At 46.3% G+C, this 22677-nt stretch overlaps 2 protein-coding genes and 1 long non-coding RNA gene across 5 annotated transcripts in view; 2 read left to right on the plus strand and 1 right to left on the minus strand.

Moving 5' to 3' along the window:
* The window catches only part of PHF5A (PHD finger protein 5A), a 9923-nt gene extending 2467 nt beyond the window's left edge, over positions 1–7456 (minus strand). Inside the window, exons 1-3 of one of the 3 annotated variants that reach the window (XM_032267121.1) lie at positions 7272–7456; positions 6837–6928; positions 6167–6333 (exon numbers count right to left, since the gene is read on the minus strand). In XM_032267121.1, coding sequence (XP_032123012.1) covers positions 6167–6333; positions 6837–6928; positions 7272–7354 — 342 coding nt within the window. In that variant the 5' untranslated portion in view covers positions 7355–7456. The remainder of the gene's footprint in view (positions 1–6166; positions 6334–6836; positions 6929–7271) is intronic. The other 2 variants (XM_032267122.1, XM_032267123.1) reach the window with 2 other exon arrangements.
* Positions 7457–7518: 62 nt separating this feature from the next.
* ACO2 (aconitase 2) overlaps positions 7519–22677 on the plus strand; it is a 54541-nt gene continuing 39382 nt past the window's right edge. The window contains exon 1 of the mRNA XM_032267114.1: positions 7519–7885. Within this exon, the coding sequence (XP_032123005.1) occupies positions 7850–7885 (36 nt within the window). The 5' untranslated portion in view covers positions 7519–7849. The remainder of the gene's footprint in view (positions 7886–22677) is intronic.
* On the plus strand, positions 7892–8930 carry LOC116542282. Its single transcript, XR_004265143.1, has 2 exons — positions 7892–8212; positions 8295–8930. It is a non-coding gene; the product is annotated as an uncharacterized LOC116542282 (long non-coding RNA).

Here is a 22677-nt window from a genome sequence, read left to right on the forward strand (position 1 = left end):
AAAAAAAAAAAAAAAAAAAAAAAAAAAAAAAAAAAAAAAAAAAAAAAGAAAAAAAAAAAAGAATACTGGATTCTCAGCCATGTCTGTTGCTAATATATGGTACAGTTGAGGCAGAATATGAAACTCTTAAATGTCCAAAGGGTTTTCCTGGAGTGGTTTAAAAAAAATGTTAATAATTGGCCAGGCGCTGTGGCTCACGCCTGTAATCCTAGCACTTTGGGAGGCCAAGGTGGGTGGATCACCTGAGGTCAGGAGTTCAAGACCAGCCTGGCCATCATGGTGAAACCCCACATTAAAAAAAAAAAAAAAAAAAGTTAATAGATAGCCCTCCTGCACTATGTCAAGTATGGAGAGTATACCACAAATGGAAAAAAAACCTGAAAGACTTTAAGAAATAGTATCAGCCAGGTGTGGTGGCTCATGCCTGTAATCCCAGCACTCTGGGAGAATGAAGCAGAACTGCTTGAGGCCAGGAGTTTAAGACCAGCATGGCCAGCACAGCAAGATACCACCTATTTAAAGAAAAAAAAAGAAAGAAAGAAAGAAACATTAATTCACTTAATTTCACATGTGGTCTTTGACACAGAGCACTAGTATGCTAGAGACAGATGACTGTTCACAGACCATGCACTGATTTGTCATGACAGGCTGCCCTGGCCATTCAGTGAGCTGGAGTGCTTTCAGTGAAGCCCCTGGGAAGCTGTGTTCTACAGAAATGATGACTCCATCAGTTGATTAGGGATGATGGGAAGAAAACCAGGGAAGCTGCCAACTGGAAAACCCTTACAGGTATGTTGATTTTACTAAACACCCATGTGAGAGTTTGAGTCCTGTGATATTAGGCGATAGTATGAATTAATCAACTCCTTAGCCATCTCATTTTCTTTTTTTTAAAAGTATCATTATTATTTTCTGAGACAGAGTCTTGCTCTGTCGCCCAGGCTGGAGTGCAGTGGCACGATCTCGGCTCACTGCAACGTCCACTTCCTGGGTTCATGTGATTCTCCTGCCTCAGGCTCCCAAGTAGTTGGGATTACAGGCACGTGCCACCACACCCAACTAATTTTTAAAATATTTTTAGTAGAGACAGGGTTTCACCATGTTAGCCAGGATGGTCTCCATCTCCTGACCTCGTGATCCACCCACCTCGGCCTCCCAAAGTGCTGAGCTTACAGGCATCAGCCACCGCACCCGGCCAGTCTTCTCATTTCTAATTCAACGAATCTCTTTCTTTGGGGGTTGTGATCAACAACTACAAAAATATCTGAAAACACACAAAGCTAACATTTTAGGACCATGGGTGACAAGTGACTAGATTTTTTTTTTTTTTTGGAAATGGAGTCTTGCTCTGTTGCCCAGGCTGGAGTGCAATAGTGCCATCTTGGCTCACTGCAATATCTGCCTCCCAGGTTCAAGCAATTCTGCTTGAGCCTCCCGAGTAGATGTTATTACAGGCGCTCGCCACCACACCAGCTAATTTTTGTATTTTTAGTAGAGACAAGGTTTCACCATGTTGGCTAGGCTGGTCTCGAACTCCTGAACTTAGGTGATCTGCCTACCTCAGCCTCCCAAAGTGCTAGGATTACAGACGTGAGCCACTACACCAAGCCCCAAAATTTAATTAAATTAACTTTTAACTTTTCTCCTTAGGAGTGCAATGAGAAAAAAAAATAATAAGGGTAAGAAATACTGAGTCAGGCTGGGTGCAGTGGCTCATGCCTGTAATCCCAACACCCTGGAAGGCCGAGGCGGGCAGATCATCTGAGGTCAGGAGTTTGAGACCAGCCTGACCAACATGGTGAAACCCCATCTCTCCTAAAGATGCAAAAATTAGGCTGAGTGCAGCAGCTCACACCTGTAATCCCAGAACTTTGGGAGGCCAAGGTGGGTGAAGCATGAGGTCAGGAGTTTGAGACCATCCTGGCCAACATGTTGAAACCCCGTTGCTACCAAAAATATAAAAAGTAGCCAGGTGTGGTGGCACGCACCTGTAATCCCAGCTTCTCGCGGGGTTGAGACAGGAGAATTGTTTGAACCTGGGAGGCGGAGGTTGCAGTGAGCCAAGATTCTGCCACTGCACTCCAGCCTGGGCTCAACAGAGTGAGATTCCATCTCAAAAAGAACAAAACAAACAAACAAACAAACAAAAAAAAAAACGCCAGGCATGGTGGCTCACGTCTGTAATCCCAGCTACTTGGGAAGCTGAAGCAGAAGTGCTTGAACCCAGGAGACGGAGGTTGTAGTGAGCCAAGATTGCACCACTGCACTTCACCGTTGGCAACAAGAGGGAAACTCCATCTCAAAAAAAAATAATAATAATAAAGAAAAGAAAGAAAGAAAGAAACATTGAGTCAGACCACCTAGGTTCTAGTCCTGGATCAGTCACTTATTAGCCATGTGACCTTGTGCCCACCAAGTTGCTTAACATCTCTAAGCTTTAGCATCCTCACCTGTATCACACAGAACTTTTGGAAAACAATGTTCAGCGGAGTACCTGGCATATATTAAGAGCTTCAGAAATATTAGTGCCATTTTTATTATTTTCTGGTTGTGAGAACTGAGGAAAATGGTAAGCAAAAGGAACAAAGGAATCAAGACTAAGGAGATTATACAATGCGGCACCATAAGAACTTGCAAATTAGTCCTCTGATAGCAATGTCCACAGACATCATCCCTGTCTCCTGGTTATTCTTGTGGCTTTGAAAAATTATAAATGAGAACACCTAGCTTAGTTTACCTGTCTAATTCCCTTATAAATTATGAATGTTTCAGGAAGAGAACAGTAACAAGGGTTGCTTGGGTTGTAGGAAGGTTTCTACATAGGAAAAAGCCTTGGCCACTTAATCTACATGATGATCTGTAAGTCTGAGAGCCTGGATCATGTCACTAGACTGCTTTGTGTTCCTTGGAAACTAGTGCTGAAAACGTGAGCTAGATTCCATCTCAAATATCCTCAGAACATTCATGTATAATGTGAAGTAGGGGAAGTGACATCTAAATTAAGTCTCAAGGACAGAATGAGGCACAAGGATCTAAAGGTATCAGTTCACACACCACATTCAGAAGTCAGACAGCAATTAACATTTATTAAGCATTCTCTGGTTGCAATCTTACGCCAGATAAGAACTCTAGCTATAACCATGCAAAAATTCAAGAAAATGCGATCTTAAATGGACCCTGTAGCTAGTTTAGATACTATTTGTAACTTTTCTTCACTGCTGTTAGTTTATCATGGTTTCACTGCTTACATACCAGAATTACCAAATACCTACCATGTACTAGACACCCTACAGGGATACCTCTGGATGATTTACAGGGGCAGCACCACAACATATGTACCATGCTTGCACCATGTCAGACATTGCACCACGACCTAAGGAAAAGGAGAGGCAAACGGACAAACCAAAATCCTGCCTCTAATGAAGTGTAATCTAGCTAGCAGACTAGATCTGGATTTCTGGACCGCAGGATATGACTTGACAGTTGAAAGTAAATGCAAATCAGAGTTGAGGACAAGAAAAAGGTCTAAATCACTAATGGAAGTTAGGTTTTTGGCATTTCAGGACCTTTCTGATCTCCCTAAACAACAGTAGATTCGATGGTGTTCTCTTTTTTTTTTTTTTAGATGGAATTTCACTCTTGTTGCCCATACTGGAGTGCAATGGCATGATCTTGGCTCAGCTGACTGCAACCTCCACTTCCTGGGTTCAAGCTGTTCTCCTGCCTCAGCCTCCTGAGTAGCTGAGATTACAGACGTGTGCCACAATGCCCAGCTAATTCTGTATTTTCAGTAGAGGTGAGGTTTTACCCTGTTGGCCAGGGTGGTCTTAAACTTCTGACCTCAGGTGATCCACCCACTTCAGCCTGCCAAAGTGCTAGGATTGCAGGCATGAATCACTGTGCCCTGCCCAATGGTGTAGTCTTATGTGGGCCAATCTCACCCACTCACTGGGGGTAGGCAGGATCCAAGTGCATGAAACGAGGCACTGGGGTTGTTGCCTTCACCATGGGCACATCCCAAAAGCAATTGTAATGGGGACACTACAAGGTTTAGTAGAACAGCCTGGGCTTGCCCGAGGAACTGTAAAATGGGCATCATAACAATCATCCCTATTTAACAAAGTTATTGTGAGGAACAAGGTGTGATAACATCTGTAAAAGACCTATACTTTGCTCATGGGAATATGAAGCATTGTGTATCTTTTGCCTTGTTCTAAATTAGAATTAAATTAGGTAACTGGGTACCATCATTAACCTAGTGGGACTATACCATACTTCCTTTTGTTTTGTTTTTTGAAGAAAACAAGCTGATTCAGTTTCCCCCCTAGAAAACTCTGCTGCCAGCACTAACCTAAAGAAATGGGGTAAACCTTGCCTGTAGCACTGGTCTATAAACTCTCTCTCCTGGCTTTTGGCTCAGAGAGTTGAATAATTAAGTAGCCACTGTCGTATACAATGTCAAGGGCCAAAAAAAATCACGATGCAGGTCCACAATCATTTTTGCAATATTAAACCAAAGACATGTTACCCGCTTAAAGCTGATGTCAACTTGAATTGTCCCAAATTCAACTTTGTCACGATATATACCCAAATAGTGCTTAATGATAGATTTGAGACATTAATGAGTGGCTGTGACACAACATGCGCTGTATTGGACGAATAAACACACAGGGTCTCTGTCACCCAGGCTGGAGTGCAGTGGCATGAACATGGCTCACTGCAGCCTTGACCTCCTGGGTTCAAATGATTCACCCGCCTCAGCTTCCCGGGTAGCTGGGACCACAGGTGCATACCACCACACCCGAGTAATGAAAAATATTTTTTTTGGCCAGTCATGATGGCTCATGCCTGTAATCCCAGCTCTTGAGGAGGCTCAAGCAGGAAGATTGCTTGAGCCCAGGAGCTCGAGACCAATCCAGGCAATAAAACGAGACCCCATCTCTACAAAAAAATTAGCCAGGCTGGACATGGCGGCTCATGCCTGTAATCCCAGCACTTTAGGAGGCCGAGGCAGGCGGATCACCTGAGGTCGGGAGTTTGAGACCAGCCTGACCAACATGGAGAAACATTGTCTCTACTAAAAATACAGAAAAAAATAGCTGGGTGTGGTGACACATGCCTGTAATCTTAGCTACTTGGGAGGCTGAGGCAGGAGAATCACTTGAACCGGGAGGTGGAGATTGTGGTGAGCCAAGATTCTGCCAATGTACTCCAGCCTAGGCAACAAGGGCAAAACTCCATCTCAAAAAAAAAAAAAAAAAAAAAAAAAGAAAGAAAGAAAGAAAGAAAAAAAATTAGCTAGGTGTGGTGGTGTATGCCTGCAGTCCCAGCTACTTGGGAGGCTGAGGTGGGAGGACTGCTTGAGCCCAGGAGGTCAAGGCTGCAGTGAGCCTTGCACATGATCATGCCACTGCACCCCAGCCTGGCCATAGAGCAAGAGACCCTGTCTCAAATAAAAATTATTATTTTTTGTTGAGATGGGATCTTGCTGTATGGCCCAGACTGGTCTTGAACTCCTGGACTAAAGTCATTCTCCTGCTGTGGACTCCCAAAGTGCTGAGATTACAGGTGTGAGCCACCATCCCTAACTGGATGTCTTTTTTTTCCGAGACAGAGTCTCACTCTGTTGCCCGGACTGGAGTGCAATGGCACGATTTTCACTCACTGCAACCTCCACCTCCCGGGTTCAAGTGATTCTTCTACCTCAGCCTCCCAAGTGCTGAAGCACCAGTATACCTGCCTAATTTTTGTATTTTTAGTAGAGTCAAGGTTTCACCATGTTGGTCAGGCTGGTCTGGAACTCCTGACCTCATGATCCACCCACCTCAGCCTCCCAAAGTGCTGTGATTACAGGTGTGAGCCACCACGCCTGGCGCAGATGTCATTTCAGAGTAAGAATAATCAGAGAGAGACATAAAAAGAATAGAGAGAGGGCTCTCCAAATTGCTAGTCTAGCAAAGATTTGCTTCCCTTGCATTTTCCCCTTGATGCAAAATAACTGCCTTTTATTGGACTACACCCAGTTTGACTCACAGAACTTGACGAAATTATAACCTAGATGACTACATGAACACAGTAATCTCCACAGACCATAGGAGATTGCAGTGGATGGCAAAGTGTTACTAAATAAAAGGAGGAAAGGTCAGATGGAAAGCTGTACACTTACATCCTTCTCCTGGATGGTACACTCCTTACAATAATAGGCATCAGAGACCCCAGGGCCTCCACAGATCACACAGCGCCCCTGGTAAGATCCATAGTTACACTCATCACATATGCGCACCAGAGTGCAGGGACGCACATAGGAGTCACAAATCACACACTTGCCATCACCTGTAAGGAACAGAATGAAGTCATGCTCACTAGCAAGTTCTTCAGTCCTCTGCTATCTCCTGCCATAGGGAAATATACTAGTCTCCTGGGAAATACACTAGTCTCCTTTTGACAGTGACTTTAGGGCCCTCCTCTTGGGATCACAAAACTCGGTTTATCTAGCATCCATCTCAAGCCTCTCAACACATACAAAAGTTTATCAATTAACATATGGAAATAACTTAGAAAAGCAGTTGGGAGATGATAAGCCTATATAATTGCTGGCAAAATATTGTATGTTGGGGAGGGGTCATGCTACTCTGGCGATTCTTCCTGTTGAAAGCTAGAGATAGATACAGCTTTATATGTGCAAGTGGCAGTGGGGAGATGGAGGGGCTTTTGGTTGAGGTCCAGCATCTAGATCCAGGCACATCTACTCAAAGACCCCTTGGTGGCACTTTGGCTGGCTCCACAGAAACTGGGAGTGGGAAGGGTGGGTTGTTGGGACGGTGTATTCCACTCACATTTTTCACACAGTCTTCCGATGGCTGCAAGATCAAAGATAGTAAAAAGTACAATTAAAGGTTTTGACAAAGAGGGGAAGTACATCCTCGACCTGGGGGCAGGGACATGAACAAGGACTGTAGTGAGCCCTGCGGATAGCCATTTTATCATTACGAATTTCCACATGAAGCAAACTCACAGCCCGAGTATCCTTCTGAGTCTTTTCCAAAGTCCTGAGCAAGCTAAGTTTCTCTAGATGTGGCCCAGATCCCACCCCCGACGCCTGCCTGGGGCTCCCAGTACGCGCACCCCGCCCTCTTTACATCAGAGGCCACAAACCTGCGCGCTCCTACAACACCCCACGCCTGAGAGGCGGGAAACGTGGCGCCTGAGAGGCAAGACCCTAAGGAAGAGATGGAAACCTCCGAGCCCCCAGATCCTAACACTACCCCTACCCAGACAGCCGAGGGCAGGGCGCAGTCTCACCAACACCAGCCTGCTTGCGGCAAAAGATCAAATCAGGATGATGTTTAGCCATAGTTCCCAACGAAGCCGGCCGCCGGAAGCTTCGGGAACTTCCGTCCGACCTTTAACCCCTATGGTTCCTGCCTCCACTTCGTTGTGATTGGTCCTCTAGGCTTCCGTCAGTTTACAATCCTTGCACCAGGCCCCGCTTGCTCTCGCGAGAGTTTTGTCGCTGGGCGGTCAGGTCCTGGCAGGTGCATGAAAGTCTTAAAAACTCCCAGATTTGGATGGCAGAGATAATTAAAATTTGTTATTGATAAACATCTTTGTGCTTGGTATTTACTTCTGCAAGTGACTTTAGGCAGTTTTATTTCCTCTTTTTCCTCTTGCGCGTCGGTTCATTACACGGGAGCTCCGCCCACTGCGTTCGCACGGTTCCGGCGTCTCTAGGGAGGCCCCCGCCTTCACCGTGACGCTCCATTATTTCGGGCACGCCCCTGCCCAAAGGCTTTAAAACCGCCGTGTGGCACGTCACTTTCACGCGACCTCATCTTTGTCAGTGCACAAAATGGCGCCTTACAGCCTACTGGTGACCCGGCTGCAGGTGAGCAAGCTCAGGGACTTCTAGGTTCACGGGGGCGGGGTGCCTCCTACTGTGCCGGCGGCTGTGGGTGAGGCAGGGCGAGGCGGGCCCGACTTGGGGCCAATTTCACTTGTACTTGTCTGGGTTGTGGGCCCAGCACCCGTGCCCGCTCCTCTGGTGCCCTAGGTCAAGGCGTCCCCCACATAGTCAGCTTTCCTGGCCCTGTCCCCACCCCGTGAGAAGCGTGGGCCCACGCAGTGGCGTCCAGGTGAGGAGCTGAGGCACCTCTTTCTTCTTTTTGAGGAGAACATTCCCTGCCCCTGTGGAGTTGTCTTTCCGTTCCTCAAGGTGAGGACAAGGTGACTAGGGGGCGCGGTCGTTGTTGAGCATTCTAGGCCCAGTGCCTGAGGCCTCACATCCCATTTCTTAGCAACAGAGACATGACAGCATCTAGAGTTGCCAGGCCTGGAGTCTGGAGAAGAAACTAGGACCCTGTACCACCTTTTGAGGACTCTGCGGAACATGGAATGCCTGGGTGGTCTTCTGGGCCCCTGCGTACTAAATAATAATAATAGTTTCTCACCTTTGGACAAGATTTGAATACTTTTAATTCTTCATAACATTATTTGATTCATGTAATCGTAGGAATGAGATGGTTTTTCTTATCTGATAGGTCATGAAACTGGTAGAAAGTAGGTGAAAGTTCTGGTTCAGAGTGTCATCGAAGTGCTGTGACAGAAGCATGAGCCCTACCACCTCTCAGTTCTTGTTTATGTCACTTTGCCCTCACAGAACTTTCTGAACCCTGGTGCTATCATTTCTGTTTGTCAGAATGCAGAACGGGTGTTTTGAGCTCAAAAATTGCTTGTCAAATATGGGAGGATAGGGAGACCAGTTTGACCTTGACTTTCCTGTTAGGAGCTATCTAGAAAGCTGACTGTGACTGCCAGATGGTTTTTTCACTCCTAACTTGACAGCCCTGGGAAGGTGTTATAATCAAAGGTTCAATGTCAAATGTGTACTTTGTTAATAAAAATAAAGCGAGCAAGCCTCTGTAGACATTCTCTGTCACAGTTCACTTTGTGAATTTTTTTTGGATCAAGTGGCACAACTTTGATAATAGAATTTTACAAGTTATGTGTTGTACTCTGAGGAAACATTGTGATACTTTAAGTTATTTTTCATCACATTGCTTAAATTTTACCGTATGATTTAAAGTAAAATCATCATTTATCTGAAAATATTTCTGATCTCAATTCTGGGCAAAGGCAAGGGATTTGTACTTAATTATCTCTTCACATCTTTTTTTTTTTTTTTTTCTTTTTTGAGACAGAGTGTTGCTCTGTCGCCCAGGCTGGAGTGCAGTGGTGCAATCTTGGGTCATTGCATGGGGATAAAACTGGTGGCTATATGGGGGCACCTGATTTTCATAGACTGCCCTTTCAGGGCACTCATCCTTTCGGTGTCCTTCCTCTTTGCACATCACACATTGATTTATCTCTAGTCTGGGCTGGGTTTCAGACTCCGGTCTAGCCATACCTCTTTCTAGCCCTGTTCCACGTCCTCACCCATGCCCTCTCATTACTCCAGCTCCTGTCTTTTTTTTTTTTTTTTTTGAGATGGAGGTTTGCTCTTGTTGCCCAGGCTGAAGTGCAGTGGCACAGTCTCGGCTCACAGCTATCTCCGCCTCCTGGGTTCAAGTGATTCTCTTGCCTCAGCCTCCCAACTAGCTGGGATTACAGGCGCATGCCACCAACCTTGGCTAATTTTTGTATTTTTAGTAGAGATGGGGTTTTACCATATTGACCAGGCTGGTCACAAACTCCTGACCTCAAATAATGAGCCCATCTCAGCCTCCCAAAGTGCTGGGATTACAGGTATGAGCCACTGCACCTGGCCTCTTCATGTCTTTTGATTGTAGAGGTTAATGATGTGGAAATAGTTGTTTCTTCCTGTCCCTTGATTTAAGGGAGTCAGGCAAGATTATTTGATAAGATAAATGATTATAGATTTCTTGAACTTGGAAGAGAAAAATGATACCACACCATTTTTTAACTGAAAAGGGTATTGGAAAGTATGATTATTAGACTGGTGTAGAAGGAGATCTGGGCTATAGTTCATTCTCTTTCCAGAGCCTGTGACCTTGAGTAAGTTACTTCCTAAGTCCATTGTTTGTCAGTTGGGGATGATCTTCATTGAACAAATGTGTATTCAGCAGCTGGCTGTTAGAAAGTTATGAGCAAGGCCGGGCGCTGTGGCTCACGCCTGTAATCCCAGCACTTTGGGAGGCCAAGGCGGGCGGATCATGAGGTCAAGAGATTGAAGCTTTCTGGCTAACATGGTCAAATTCTGTCTCTACTAAAAATACAAAAATTAGCTGGGCATGGTGGCACGAGCCTGTAGTTCCAGCAACTCAGGAGGCCAAGGCAGGACAGTCACTTGAACCCGGAGACGGAGGTTGCAGTGAGCAGAGACCATGTCACTACACTCCACCCTGGTGACAAATAGAGACTCCGTCGTAAAAAAAATAAAAGAAAGTGATGAGCAAGTATAATGTGTTTATGAGCATCACGTAGACTAACCCCCTCTACAGGTGGAGAATCTAAGACCTTGAGAGCCTCAGTGACTTCCAGTAGTGGAGTTAGGATTAAAATCCTGATCTCCTTGTTTGTTCCTTTGGCTAAGATGAATGAACAATAAATGCAGTTTGCATACTGCTTCCCGATAACCAGGCTGTCTCAAGTAACCAGCTAACACAGTTTCTCTGAGAAGCTTGTAAATTTACTTCTTTTGTGCTTAGATACATTTGAGAAGTGATGGTTACTACCTTAATAGTGATGTTTGCAAAACCCTATCCCTACAGTCAAATTATTTCTACTTCATTCACCATGTATTTACTGAGTGCCCACTGCTAGTTCTGGATACTGTGGTAAGTAAAGACAGTTCCTGTTCTCATGGAGCTTCCACTATATTCTAATGTACCTGACTGCAGAGGGCCTTGGAGATCTTTCTCAGCCATATACAGAATTTTTCTTTCCTTGGCTGGACCAAAGGTGAAGGTAGATAATAGAATGATGGGTGTTACTACCAGCACTAAGAGCACCTAACATTTATCTTACTGTGTACCACTGTGAGATAAGACAGACCTATTAGCCTGATTTATAGATGAAGAAACAGTATGACAGAGCAAACGTAGCGTCATGGTTGAGAGCATGGACTCTGGTATCAGACAACTTAGATTTGAATACTGTAATAGCTCTAATACTCATGTAGCTGTCATTTTGGGTAAGTTACTCAAACTCTCTGTGCCTGTTTCATTGCCTTTGGATATGATAATAATAGTACATCTGTTTCAATCATGTGATAGTTGCAAAGTGTTTAGAACCCCACCTGGTACTTAGTAAGGGTAATATGATAAATTTGCCTAGGGCCTTATTACTAATTGTTAGTAGGTATGATTTGAATCTGCACACATCTGATTAAGAAGCCTGAGGGCTTAGCAACTAGCACTATACTGCTTCCCTTTGGCATTGAGCTCAGCCTGTTGATCAGGGCACCATAGATGATCCATAACCTGAGAATAGTACCAAGTTGAATGTGTACTATTGTTTGACTGTACCTGCTATTAGGTAGTAAGATTAGAAACAAGAAAGTAGGAGGTGAATTTTTTTTTTTTTTTGAGATGAGGTCTTGCTCTATTGCCCAGGCTGGAGTACAGTGGTGTGATCTTGACTCACTGCACCCTCCGCCTCCCAGGTTCAAGCAATTCTCCTGCCTTAGTCTCCTTGTAGCTGGGATTACAGGTGCCTGCAACCATGCCCGGCTATTTTTTCTGCTAATTTTTCACAGAGACGGGGTTTCACCATCTTGGCCAGGCTGGTCTTGAACCCCTGACTTGTGATCCATCTGTCACAGCCTCCCAAAGGGCTGAGATTGCAGGCATGAGCCACCGTGCCAGGCGTTTTTTCTTTTTTTCTTTTTTTAAGAGATGGGGTTTTCACTGTGTTGCCCAGGCTGGTCTCAAATTCCTGGGCTCAAGCAGTCCTCTCACCTTGGCTTCCCAAAGTGCTGAGATTACAGGTGTGAGTCACTGCACCCAGCCAAGGAGGTGAAATTTTTGAAAAGCCATATTTACTCTCTGGTTTTTAGCACTTATTTTTGTGCATATGACTATGAATAGTACACAAGAGGGGTTGAGCAGTTGCAAATATGTTTATTAGGTGTTTGGTTTTGCCTTGAGGTAACTGTGGTGCTGAGATTTCATGTGAACTTGAGGAGAAGTCATGTAACCTCTTGCATATAAATTTGTGATGGCAGTTAACGACAAACCCAACATATTTGGCAGAAATTTTCTGTGTCATGTTAAAATCTGGCCCTGCGCAGTGGCTCACACCTGTAATCCCAGCACTTTGGGAGGCCGAGGCGGGCGGATCACGAGGTCAAGAGATCGAGACCATCCTGGCCAACATGGTGAAACCCCGTCTCTACTTAAAAAAAAACCAAAAAAAAACACAAAAAAATTAGCTTGGCGTGGTGGTGCGTGCCTGTAGTCCCAGCTACTCAGGAGGCTGAGGCAGGAGAATTGCTTGAACCTGGGAGGTGGAGGTTGCAGTGAGCCGAGGTCGCGCCACTGCACTCCAGCCTGGCACCTGGTGACGGAGTGAGACTCTGTCTCAAAAAAAAAAAAAAAAAAAAAAAAAAAATTAAAATCTTGGTTTGAATTGTGAAACAGATCATCCTGATTGTATGGTCACTATGAGTACCTTCCCAGGCATCAGTTGTTGATTAGAATTGAGTGAATGAATACATTGGTAAACAAGCTTCCATCTCAGATGTGGACAAGGGAACAGACACCATTCTGAGGATTAGGGGAGCATAGCATTGCATTTCAGACCAACTGTTCATTGAAAACTTTGGCCGGGTGTGGTGGCTCATGCCTATAATTTCAGCACTTTGGGAGGCTGAGGTGGGTGGATCACCTGAGGTCAGGAATTCAAACCAGCCTGGCCAACATGGTGAAACCCCATCTCTATTAAAAATACAGAATAAGCTGAGCAGGGTGACACGTGCCTGTAATCGCAGCCACTCAGGAGGCTGAGGCAGGAGAATCACTTGAACCCAAGAGGCAGATGTGGTAGTGAGCTGAGATCGAGCCATTAATCTCCAGCCTGGACAACAAGAGTAAAACTCTGTCTCAAAAAACAAAAAAAATCTTAATGCCTAGCACTGTTCTAGATATGAGGGATGCAGTAGTGAGCAAGAATAGTGGGGCTTGTAGTCCTGGGGAAAATAAGTAGAAAAATAAGAATACTATAGTTACTGAGTGTTGTGGGGAAGATAAGGTAGAGATAACAGAGGTGGGAACGTGGCATGGCTTTAACTGGGGTGTTTGGGGAAGACCTTATAGAAGAGGTGACATTTGAACTGAGACTTAAATGATACGAATGCAGCTGTTTAGCATTTTTGGAGGAGACTTCAAATAGAAGGAGTATGCGCAGAGCACCTAGGTGTGAGCTGAGTGTGTTGAGGATAAGAGCTAAGGCCAGTGTTGCTACTGTGTCCTCAGGAGCAGAAGGTCTCAGCAAGAGGCAGGGGCTAGGGTCAGGGAGGCTTTGGGAAGGAAATCCAAGTGTAGTGAAAATCCACTGGAAGATTTTAAGCTAGGGAGTGACATGATCTGATCATTTGGGTTGCTATGTGCATGATGACCATAGAGGTTCAAAAAAAGGGGGCCGGGCGCAGTGGCTCACGCCTGTAATCCCAGCACTTTGGGAGGCCGAGGCGGGTGGATCACGAGGTCAAGAGATCAAGACCATCCTGGTCAACATAGTGAAACCCCGTCTCTACTAAAAATACAAAAAATCAGCTGGGCATGGTGGCGCATGCCTGTAATCCCAGCTACTCAGGAGGCTGAGGCAGGAGAATTGCCTGAACCCAGGAGGCGGAGGTTGCAGTGAGCCGAGATCGCGCCATTGCACTCCAGCCTGGGCAATAAGAGCGAAACTCCATCTCAAAAAAAAAAAAAAAAAAAAAAAAAGGAGTCCGGGAGACCAGTGGGGGACTGCTGGAGTCATCCCAGGAATAGCAGAGGAGTCCAAGAGTAGAGATCTGGGAGTGGAGATAAGATGTATTCAAAACTGGGATATCTTCAGAAGCAGATGGGTTGGATGAGGAATGTGAGGGGTAGAGAATAAGGGTGACTCCTGGGTTTGGGGCCTTAGCAAGTGCGGGATGGGTGAGCTTGAATTCATTGGTCATGTGTTTGCACAGTACTTAAAAAACTTAGCTATGGGCAGAATCTCATTGATAAATTCTTGATTCTTTCGTCAACTCTCAAATACTTCATTTCACAGGTGAGAAAGCCAGATGACATCAAGTGTGTTACCCCAGGGCCCTCGTTTGAGTAGAGGATGAGCATCCTGTGTCATGTAGACTCTGTCCTAGCTGGTCTTGTGAAACCTGGTGTGTGCCCGAGAGGGCCATCTTGTAAATACTTACCTTTGTTTTTTTTTTTTTAATATTCTTTTTTTCTTTTTCCTCTTTTTTCTTTTTGACATAGGGTCTCATTCTGTCCCCCAGGCTCAAGTGCAGTGGTATAATCACAGCTCACTGCAGCCTTGGTCTCCTGGGCTCAAGTGATCCTCCCACCTCAGCCTCCCTAGTAGCTGGGACTAGAGGCTTGTGGCACCACGCCCGACTAATTTTTTATTTTTTGTAGAGACGGGTATTGCCATGTGACTCAGGCTGCTCTTGAACTTGTGGGTTCAAGCAGTCCTTTCACTTCGTCCTCCCTCGTGCTGGGATTATAGGTATGAGCCACCACACCTGGCCAATGGGAAGTATTTAAAGTGAATGTTGAGTCTTCATTGGCTCCAGTTTTCTTTGACGTACCTGGCTTTCCCAGGACCTGGTTTGGAAGGCAGTGATGGGCTTTGGGCCTAACTCTCAGCATGAAGGAGGGAAGGGATTGCAGAAAGCCTTCTTGCAGCCTGTGAAAAGCAGCAGGTGGAGCATCAGGAGCCTTAGGGAGACTTCCTCTGCCGCTGGCTTACTGTGTAGCTCTAGGCAAAGTCTCAACTCTGTAGTCCTGCAGTTAGTTACACATCCGCAAAATGGTATAATTAATAACTACTCTTCAGTTAAGAAGGGTTCTGAAGTCTTAATGTTTGAAAAGTTGTTCAACTCTGTTTCATGTGCTATAAAGCATTGTGAGCCAGGCATGATGGCTCACACCTGTAATCCCAGTACTTTGGGATCCTGAGGCAGGTGGATCACCTAAGGTCAGCAGTTCAAGACCGGCCTGACCCACACGGTAAAACCCCATCTCTATTAAAAATATGAAATTAGTTGGGTGTGGTGGTGCATGTTTGTAATCCCAGCTACTTGGGAGACTAAAGCAGGAGAATCGTTTGAACCTGGGAGGCGGAGGTTGCAATGAGTCAAGATCGTGCCATTGCACTCCAGCCTGGGCAACAAAAATGAAAATACAGAGTTTCACTCATGTTGCCCAGGCTGGAGTACAATGGCGTGATCTCGGCTCACAGCAACTTCCGCCTCCTGGGTTCAAGCGAGTCTCCTGCCTCAGCCTCCTGAGTAGCTGGGATTACAGGCATGTGCCACCATGTCTGGCTAATTTTTTATTTTTATTAGAGATGGGGTTTCTCCACGTTGGTCAGGCCGGTCTCGAACTCCTGACCTCAGGCGATCCACGTGCCTCAGCCTCCCAAAGTGCTGGGATTACAGGTGTGAGCTACTGTGCCCCTGCCAGTTGTGGCATTTATAAGTACTCGCTGTGTCATGAGTATGTTCACAGAGCTGATCTAAGACAAGAGCCCTGCCTGTGGAAGAGCTTTGAAGGTGGTGAGGGAGAAGTCGTTTAAATGACTGTAATACATGGCGCTGAAGCATGAAGTAGGTGGGGGGATTTGCTGGGTGGGGCTAAATACAGCCTCAGCCACCCATCCTGGAACGTGCATGTAGTGGTGGTATGTTGGTTCACCCACTGCTGTGGTTGATAACAGAGGCCCATCCAGGCCTGGAGGAGCGGAGAACCGCATTACCCACCATCTGTTGAGCAATCAGGCCCTCTGCGCCAGTCACAGAACTAGGTCTTGTTTTACAAATATTGCCTCATTTGTCCTTCACAACAACCCTGAGAAGTAGGTATGAGTAGCCTGTTTCACAGTGATGAAACTGAGTCCCAGAGGGGTTAAATAGCTCATCTGAGGCCACAGCTAGCACGTGAGTGCAGATTTGACCGCAGAACCCAGGCTTTTTACCAGTCAGCCAGACTGTTTCCCCAGAGAGTAGAAACTGATCACTGTGGAGTGGGCTGGATATAGGGTACACAGTTCAGTTGGCTCTGTGCCCTTTTGGGTATATGTCTTTGTGGCTGTGATTGTGTCCTGCCCTAAATACCAGCGAGGCTGACAGGGAGATGCTAGAGGGGTGGGTTGCACAGAGGCAGCTTTATTCCTTGACTGAGCTTCAGCTCAGCCTCACAGGCTGCCTGTTGAGCTTGCAGAGGATGCCCGTCTCAAGTGTGTAGGTGCAGAGCTGCTGCCCGTGGGGCCAGAGCAGGGCTTGGGATTTGTATGCAGTTCACAATGTATGACTGATGTGGGCAGCAAAAGAGAATTAGTTAGATGAGCGCATCTGTCATCAGCCTGTTCCTTAAAGGAACCCTCTGCTGCCTTCGATACCCATTTAGAGGCTTTGACTTGGAGAGAACATGGCTCCTTGCTCTCTTTCAGAGGCTCCAAGCCTCTGAAAAGGACTGCATCACTTTTGTTCCCTCCAGTTGCATAGCAACCAAGCTAGCTGACTGCCTTCTGGCAGGAGGGAATTGTTTAGCTTTGGTTTCTTAGGAGAGGAGCCAGGCGTCACCTCCATGAGTGGGAGAAGATTGTTAGAAGCCCTGCAGTGGAGGTGTGGGAAGATGGTTCCCCTTAGGAGGGTGTGGACTGACGTGCATTCCTGTGTTGCCCACTTAGAGTTCACCTGAACTCTCTGCCAGGAAGGGCTAGGCAGTTAGTTGCTAAGAGACATGAGCCTGAAGTCATCCTTCTATGAAATGGGCTGCCTTATGATATAGTGAGTTCCTCACCGCTGGAGACAGCCTGGCTAGGTTGGGTGAGTGTGTTAGGCATTCAAATGCAGAAGGAGTGGATAGATGAGACCTTTTCAGTTCCATTTTAGTTCCGAGATGTGCTGTCCTGGTGCTTGGGACCTGATCTGGGGCTCTGGTCTTTGATGGCTGGGGAGGGAGAAGTACGGGGCATAGTGGAAAAACACCCACCTATAATCCTCTCCCCCGTACACAGGCAGGCCATGTTTTAGTAGCAGCATCTCATTCTCCCAGGAGAACTAAGTAATAGCGGCTTACATTTATTGAATGCCTGCCAGAAATACAGCTACAGAGCTGTATGCCTTTCGTATATTTTTTTGTTACAGAGTGCAGTATATTCATAAAAGCTCTCGTCTCTCCATCCCAGTCCCCCGGGGGAATTTTGTGTTTATCATTCTAGACGTTTTTCCTCTGTATTTACAAGTCTTTCTTTCTGATCTTCACAAAATCTCTGCTTCCCCCGCCCACCCCCCAGATGGAGTCTGGCTCTGTCACCTAGGTTACAGTACAGTGACTCCATCTTGGCTCACAGCAGTCTCAAACTCCTGGGCTCAAGCAGTCCTCCTGCCTCAGCCTCCTGAGTAGCTCAGATTGTAGACATATGCCACCATGCCTGGCTAATTTTTGTATGCTTTTGTACTGACGGGGTCTCGCTTTGTTGCCTAAGCTGGTCTTGAACCCCTTGGCTCAGGAGTGGTGATGATCTACCTGACTTGGCTTCCTAAAGTGCTGGGATTACAGGCTTGAGCCATTACATTTGGTCAAAATCTCTGCTCTTTTACCCCCCCGTATTACAGAAGAGGAAATTAAGGCTCAGAGAGGTAAATAATCTTAGGTACTACAGATAGGGAAGCTGAGATTCCAAGTCAGATCCCTCCAGCCCTAGAGTAGATGCCATTTCTGTGACTGGGCACTCATCTTGGAGTGTTTCCATGGTGGCACTCTGACAGGTGCCTGATGACTTCTCTGTCACTTGTTAAAGCAACTGCCTTAAGAGACCCGGCCTCTCCTGGAGCCTGGCCTGTTTCGATGGCTCAGCACCCTGAGCTCTGTGGATTGCTCTGTGTGCTGGGGCTCCCCAACAGGCAGTGCTGTGTGCGCCATACTTGACAAGGTGGACAGCAGCTTGCCTGAGATTGTCAGTCCGTTTGGTTTGTAGTGTTCTCTGGATACAAGTGGTCCCAAGGGAAGACCTCTATCCTTTATAGGAAGAGGGGGCAGCATGTCTGACCTTGGCCGAGTGGGGTTGTGGCGAGTTCTGAGTGGGTATGCATGTGATGTGCCATGGGGCGGGCCCTTTTTCGGTCTGCCTCGGCTCTGTGAACCTGTGCCTTTGCTCACCACAGCCTCTGCTGGAGTCATTCCACTCGAGTTTGAAAACACAATGCAGAAGGCTGGTGTTCGCGTCATGGCTCTGCCTTCATCCATTTCATCACTAAGTCTTTCTCGAACTTCTATGTTGGACATTTTCCTACATTCTGAATATATTGTGACCAGAATAGACCATTTTTTGTCCTCATGGAGCTTATATTTTAGTGGACTTTACTTTCCCATCTGGTCCAAGTCTCTGTCTTCTCATCTAAACATGGGACAGAGAGACCTGTAGAGGTTCCACTTGGCTCAATTGTTAGGGTGATTCAAGGGAGCTGCTGCCATCTTGCCAGCAGTGTCCTTTGTCTTGCCTAGCTGTGTGGTGCCTGGCGCTCCCGTGGGGGGTCTGCTGTGGGGATGCCCCTTCTGTCAGCGTTTGCCCACTGTTCTGTGTTGGTAAATGTAGGATCAGCAGAGCCTCCCTTGAAGCCCTGGAGATTTGTGGTCCATCCAGCTAGACTCCAACAAAGGCACTCAGAGTCAGGAGTTGGGACTGAGAACCCCTGTGGAGGACTCAGCCCACTTGGCTGCTGGGCTTGAAGCAGAGGTTGGGAGACATTGTCATTGGCACAGGGAGAAAGTCACGGCCTTTGCAAGTTCCCAGCTGTTTGACCTTAGGCAGGCCCCTTCCTGCCTCTGAGCCTCTGCAGCTTCAGGCAGTTCGGGAGGCAGAGCTTTGTACAGCAAGGTTCACAAGAGTCACTGGTGCAGAGCTGTGTGGCAGCTGATATTTACTCCAAAACGTATCTGTGGGCATCTGGCTACTGGTCACCCTGATGGGAGACTCCCACTTAGGTGTAAAATTTGGAAGTTGTGGCTGGGCGCGGTGGCTCAAGCCCGTAATCCCAGCACTTTGGGAGGCCGAGGCGGGTGGATCACGAGGTCAAGAGATCGAGACCATCCTGGTCAACATGGTGAAACCCCGTCTCTACTAAAAATACAAAAAACATTAGCTGGGCATGGTGGCGCTTGCCTGTAATCCCAGCTATTGAGGAGGTTGAGGCAGGAGCATTGCCTGAACCCAGGAGGCGGAGGTTGCGGTGAGCCGAGATCGCGCCATTGCACTCCAGCCTGGGTAACAAGAGTGAAACTCCGTCTCAAAAAAAAAAAAAAAAAAAAAAAAAAATTTGGAAGTTGTTTTGTGGCTGAGGAAGTACTATAGGGATGCTTAGGATGGAGAAGATATAATTGTGGTTTTCAGCGATTTGAAGGGCTGACTGTGGGAGATTGACTAGCCTCATTTGATCTGGTTCCAAAGGATAGGACTGGGAAGTTAGGCCTATCATGAGTCAGGCACTAGTCTAGATTCTCTCCTTTCATCCTCACTGCAGCCTGTGAAGGCGTTACTCCCATTTTTACAGATGGGAAAAATTGATGTTTAGAGGGGTTAAATAAAACCACAGAAGGTTATACAGTTTGTAAGGGGTAGAGCTGGGATTTGAGCCCAGATCTCCAAAGCTGGAATGACGTAATGAGGGCACATTTCCATTTGATTTAAGAAGCATTAGTTTAAAATCTTAGAACTGACCAGTAGTGGAATAGGCTTCCTGGAAGAGCCTGAGCTTCCTGACCTAGTCATGTCGAACCAGGGGGCTTATGGGAGTTGCTGAGCGGAGATTTTCTGCCTCGAGGCCACTTCAGTCCTGCCCTTAGCCCCTTTGTTCCCCAGAAAGTAGGGGAAAATGGATGGGGAGGGGGCAATGAAAGTATTTCTTCTAGATGAGGGCCTGGAATTTACCAGTGAGTATTTAACAAGGCCTGAGACGTAGGGTCCAAGTATGGGAAAATGTTTTCCCATTTCCCAGTTTTGGGAAAACTGTGTTGGATGGCCTTACGGGTGATCTCAGGAATGTCCCTGTGGCCCTGAGGTTGAACTGAGCATTAAGTATGTTTTACTTTTGGAATCAGGAAATAAAAACAGAACTTGGCAAAGTTATTTTTAAAAATATGGCTGGGCCGGGTGCAGTGGCTCATGCCTGTAATCCCAGCACTTTGGGAGGCAGAGGCTGGTGGGTCATTTGAGGCCTGGCCCACATGACAAAATTCTACTAAAAATACAAAAATTAGCTGGGCATGGTGGCATGCACCTATAATCTCAGCTATTAAGGAGGCAGAGGCAGGAGAATCACTTGAACCTGGGAAGCGGAGGTTGCAGTGAGCTGAGATCATGCCACTGCACTCCAGCATAGGCGACAGAGCGAGACTCTGTCTCAAAAAACAAAAAAATTGCTGGGCATGGAGGCTCACACCTGTAATCCCAACACTTTGGGAGGCCGAGGTGGGTGGATCACCAGAGGTCAGGAGTTTGAGGCCACCCTGACCAACATGGAGAAACCCTGTCTACTAAAAATACAAAATTGCCGGGTGTGGTGGTGCTTGCCTATAATCCCAGCTACTTGGGAGGCTGAGGTAGGAGAATCGCTTGAACCTGGGAGGCGGAGGTTGCGGTAAGCCGAGATCTTGCCATTGTACTCCAGCCTGGGCAACAAGAGCGAAACTCCGTCTCAAAAAATAAAAAATACAGGCCGGCACAGTGGCTCACACCTGTAATCCCAGCACTTTGGGAGGCCAAGATGGTTGGATCACGTGAGGTTGGGAGTTCGAGACCAGCCTGACCAACATGGAGAAACTCCATCTCTACCAAAAATAAAAAATTACCTGGGCATGGTGGCGCATACCTGTAATCCCAGCTACTCGGGAGGCTGAGGCAGGAGAATCACTTCAACCTGGGAGGCAGAGGTTGCAGTGAGCTGAAATCATTTTACTCCATGCCAGCCTGGGCAAGAAGAGCAACACTCCATCTAAAAAAAAATTAATAAATAAAAATAAAAAGCAAAAATGAAAAATATGCCCAAAGCATCATCCTTCTTTAAATACTGGGCTGGACATGGTGGTTTACGCCTCTAATCCCAGCACTTTTGGAGACTGAGGTGGGAGTATGGCTGGTACTTGAGGATGTGTTCTCTCAAAACCAGAGTTAACCTAAGAAAAAGCCATTGGATTCAGGAAACCAGAATCAAACTAAGGAAAAGGACAGGATATTCTAGAGATACTAACAGATGTGAGTTCCAGAGAGGTATTAGACCTTATGGGGAAAGAGACAGAGGCTCCAGGAGATGACAGGGCTGATGCATCTCCTATGCATTCATAATATTGAGCGTTGTAGCCGATGGAGAATTTGAGAATGAATTTGTGATAAGCACACCAAGTGTTGAAGTTTGTTTTCTTTGGGGCAGGGAAATGGGGGGTTGGGACTTGATTCCTGGTTTCCTGTATGATGATAGTTTTTAAATTTTAATAGTGCATAAAAATGTTACTTTGATCAAAATAAAAAATTATATTAAAAACAAAACTATTGGCTGGATGTGGTGGCTCATGCCTGTAATCCCAGCACTTTGGGAGGCTGAGGCAGGTGGATCACGAGGTCAGGAGTTCGAGACTAGCCTGGCCAACATGGTGAAATCCCATCTCTACTAAAAACACAAAAAATAGCCAGGCGTGGTAGAAGGCACCTGTAATCCCAGCCCCTCGGGAGACTGAGGCAGGAGAATTGCTTGAACCCAGGAGTCAGAGGTTACAGTGAGCTGACATCTTGCCACTGCACTCCAACCTGGGTGACAGAGTGAGACTCCATCTTGGGAAACAAAAATCATCAAATATTACTAATAAGGGTTAGTATTATCATGGTTGTATTTGCTCAGAAATGTCAGACCTGATACCTGCAGTGTGGGTACAGAGGATTCCATGGTAGCAGGGATTGAGGGGAGAGAGAGATGCAGCAGAGGCTAGTGTTTGCTGCCTCCCTTGGAGTCACTGAGTATTAGGCACCCACAGGATACTCTGCACCAGGCCAGGGAGTCTGGTGGTAGAGGTCACTGGATGGGCTTCAGGAAGTCTGTAAAATTGTGTGTTTTATGTCTTTTCTATATTTTCTCTGTGAAATATCTTGCTTTATATAACGAAGGAAAAAATCCTGGTAATTTTTTTTTTTAATAGAGACTAGGTCTCACTATATTGCCCAGGCTGGTCTTGAACTCCTGCCTCAGCCTCTCAAAGTGCTAGGATTACTTTTAGTATTTTACATATTGCATAATTACATGCTTGTTATTCTTTGGGAATCCATTCATGTTATTTCATGCCTCACAGTAACTCAGAATAACATACATGTCATTTTATTCCTCGCCTAATACTTCAGATGCTATTCTTTTTTTCCAAATGAGGAAATTGGGGTGAACATGCTTGTCATGTAGGTAGTAAGTGACAAGCTGGGCTTTGGAGTGAGGGTTAAGTTATCTTTACCTTGCCATATTGCCCC

Source organism: Sapajus apella, unplaced genomic scaffold, assembly GCF_009761245.1.
Source record: "Sapajus apella isolate SASKATOON/1434 unplaced genomic scaffold, GSC_monkey_1.0 scaffold166, whole genome shotgun sequence".
NCBI lineage: Eukaryota > Metazoa > Chordata > Mammalia > Primates > Cebidae > Sapajus > Sapajus apella.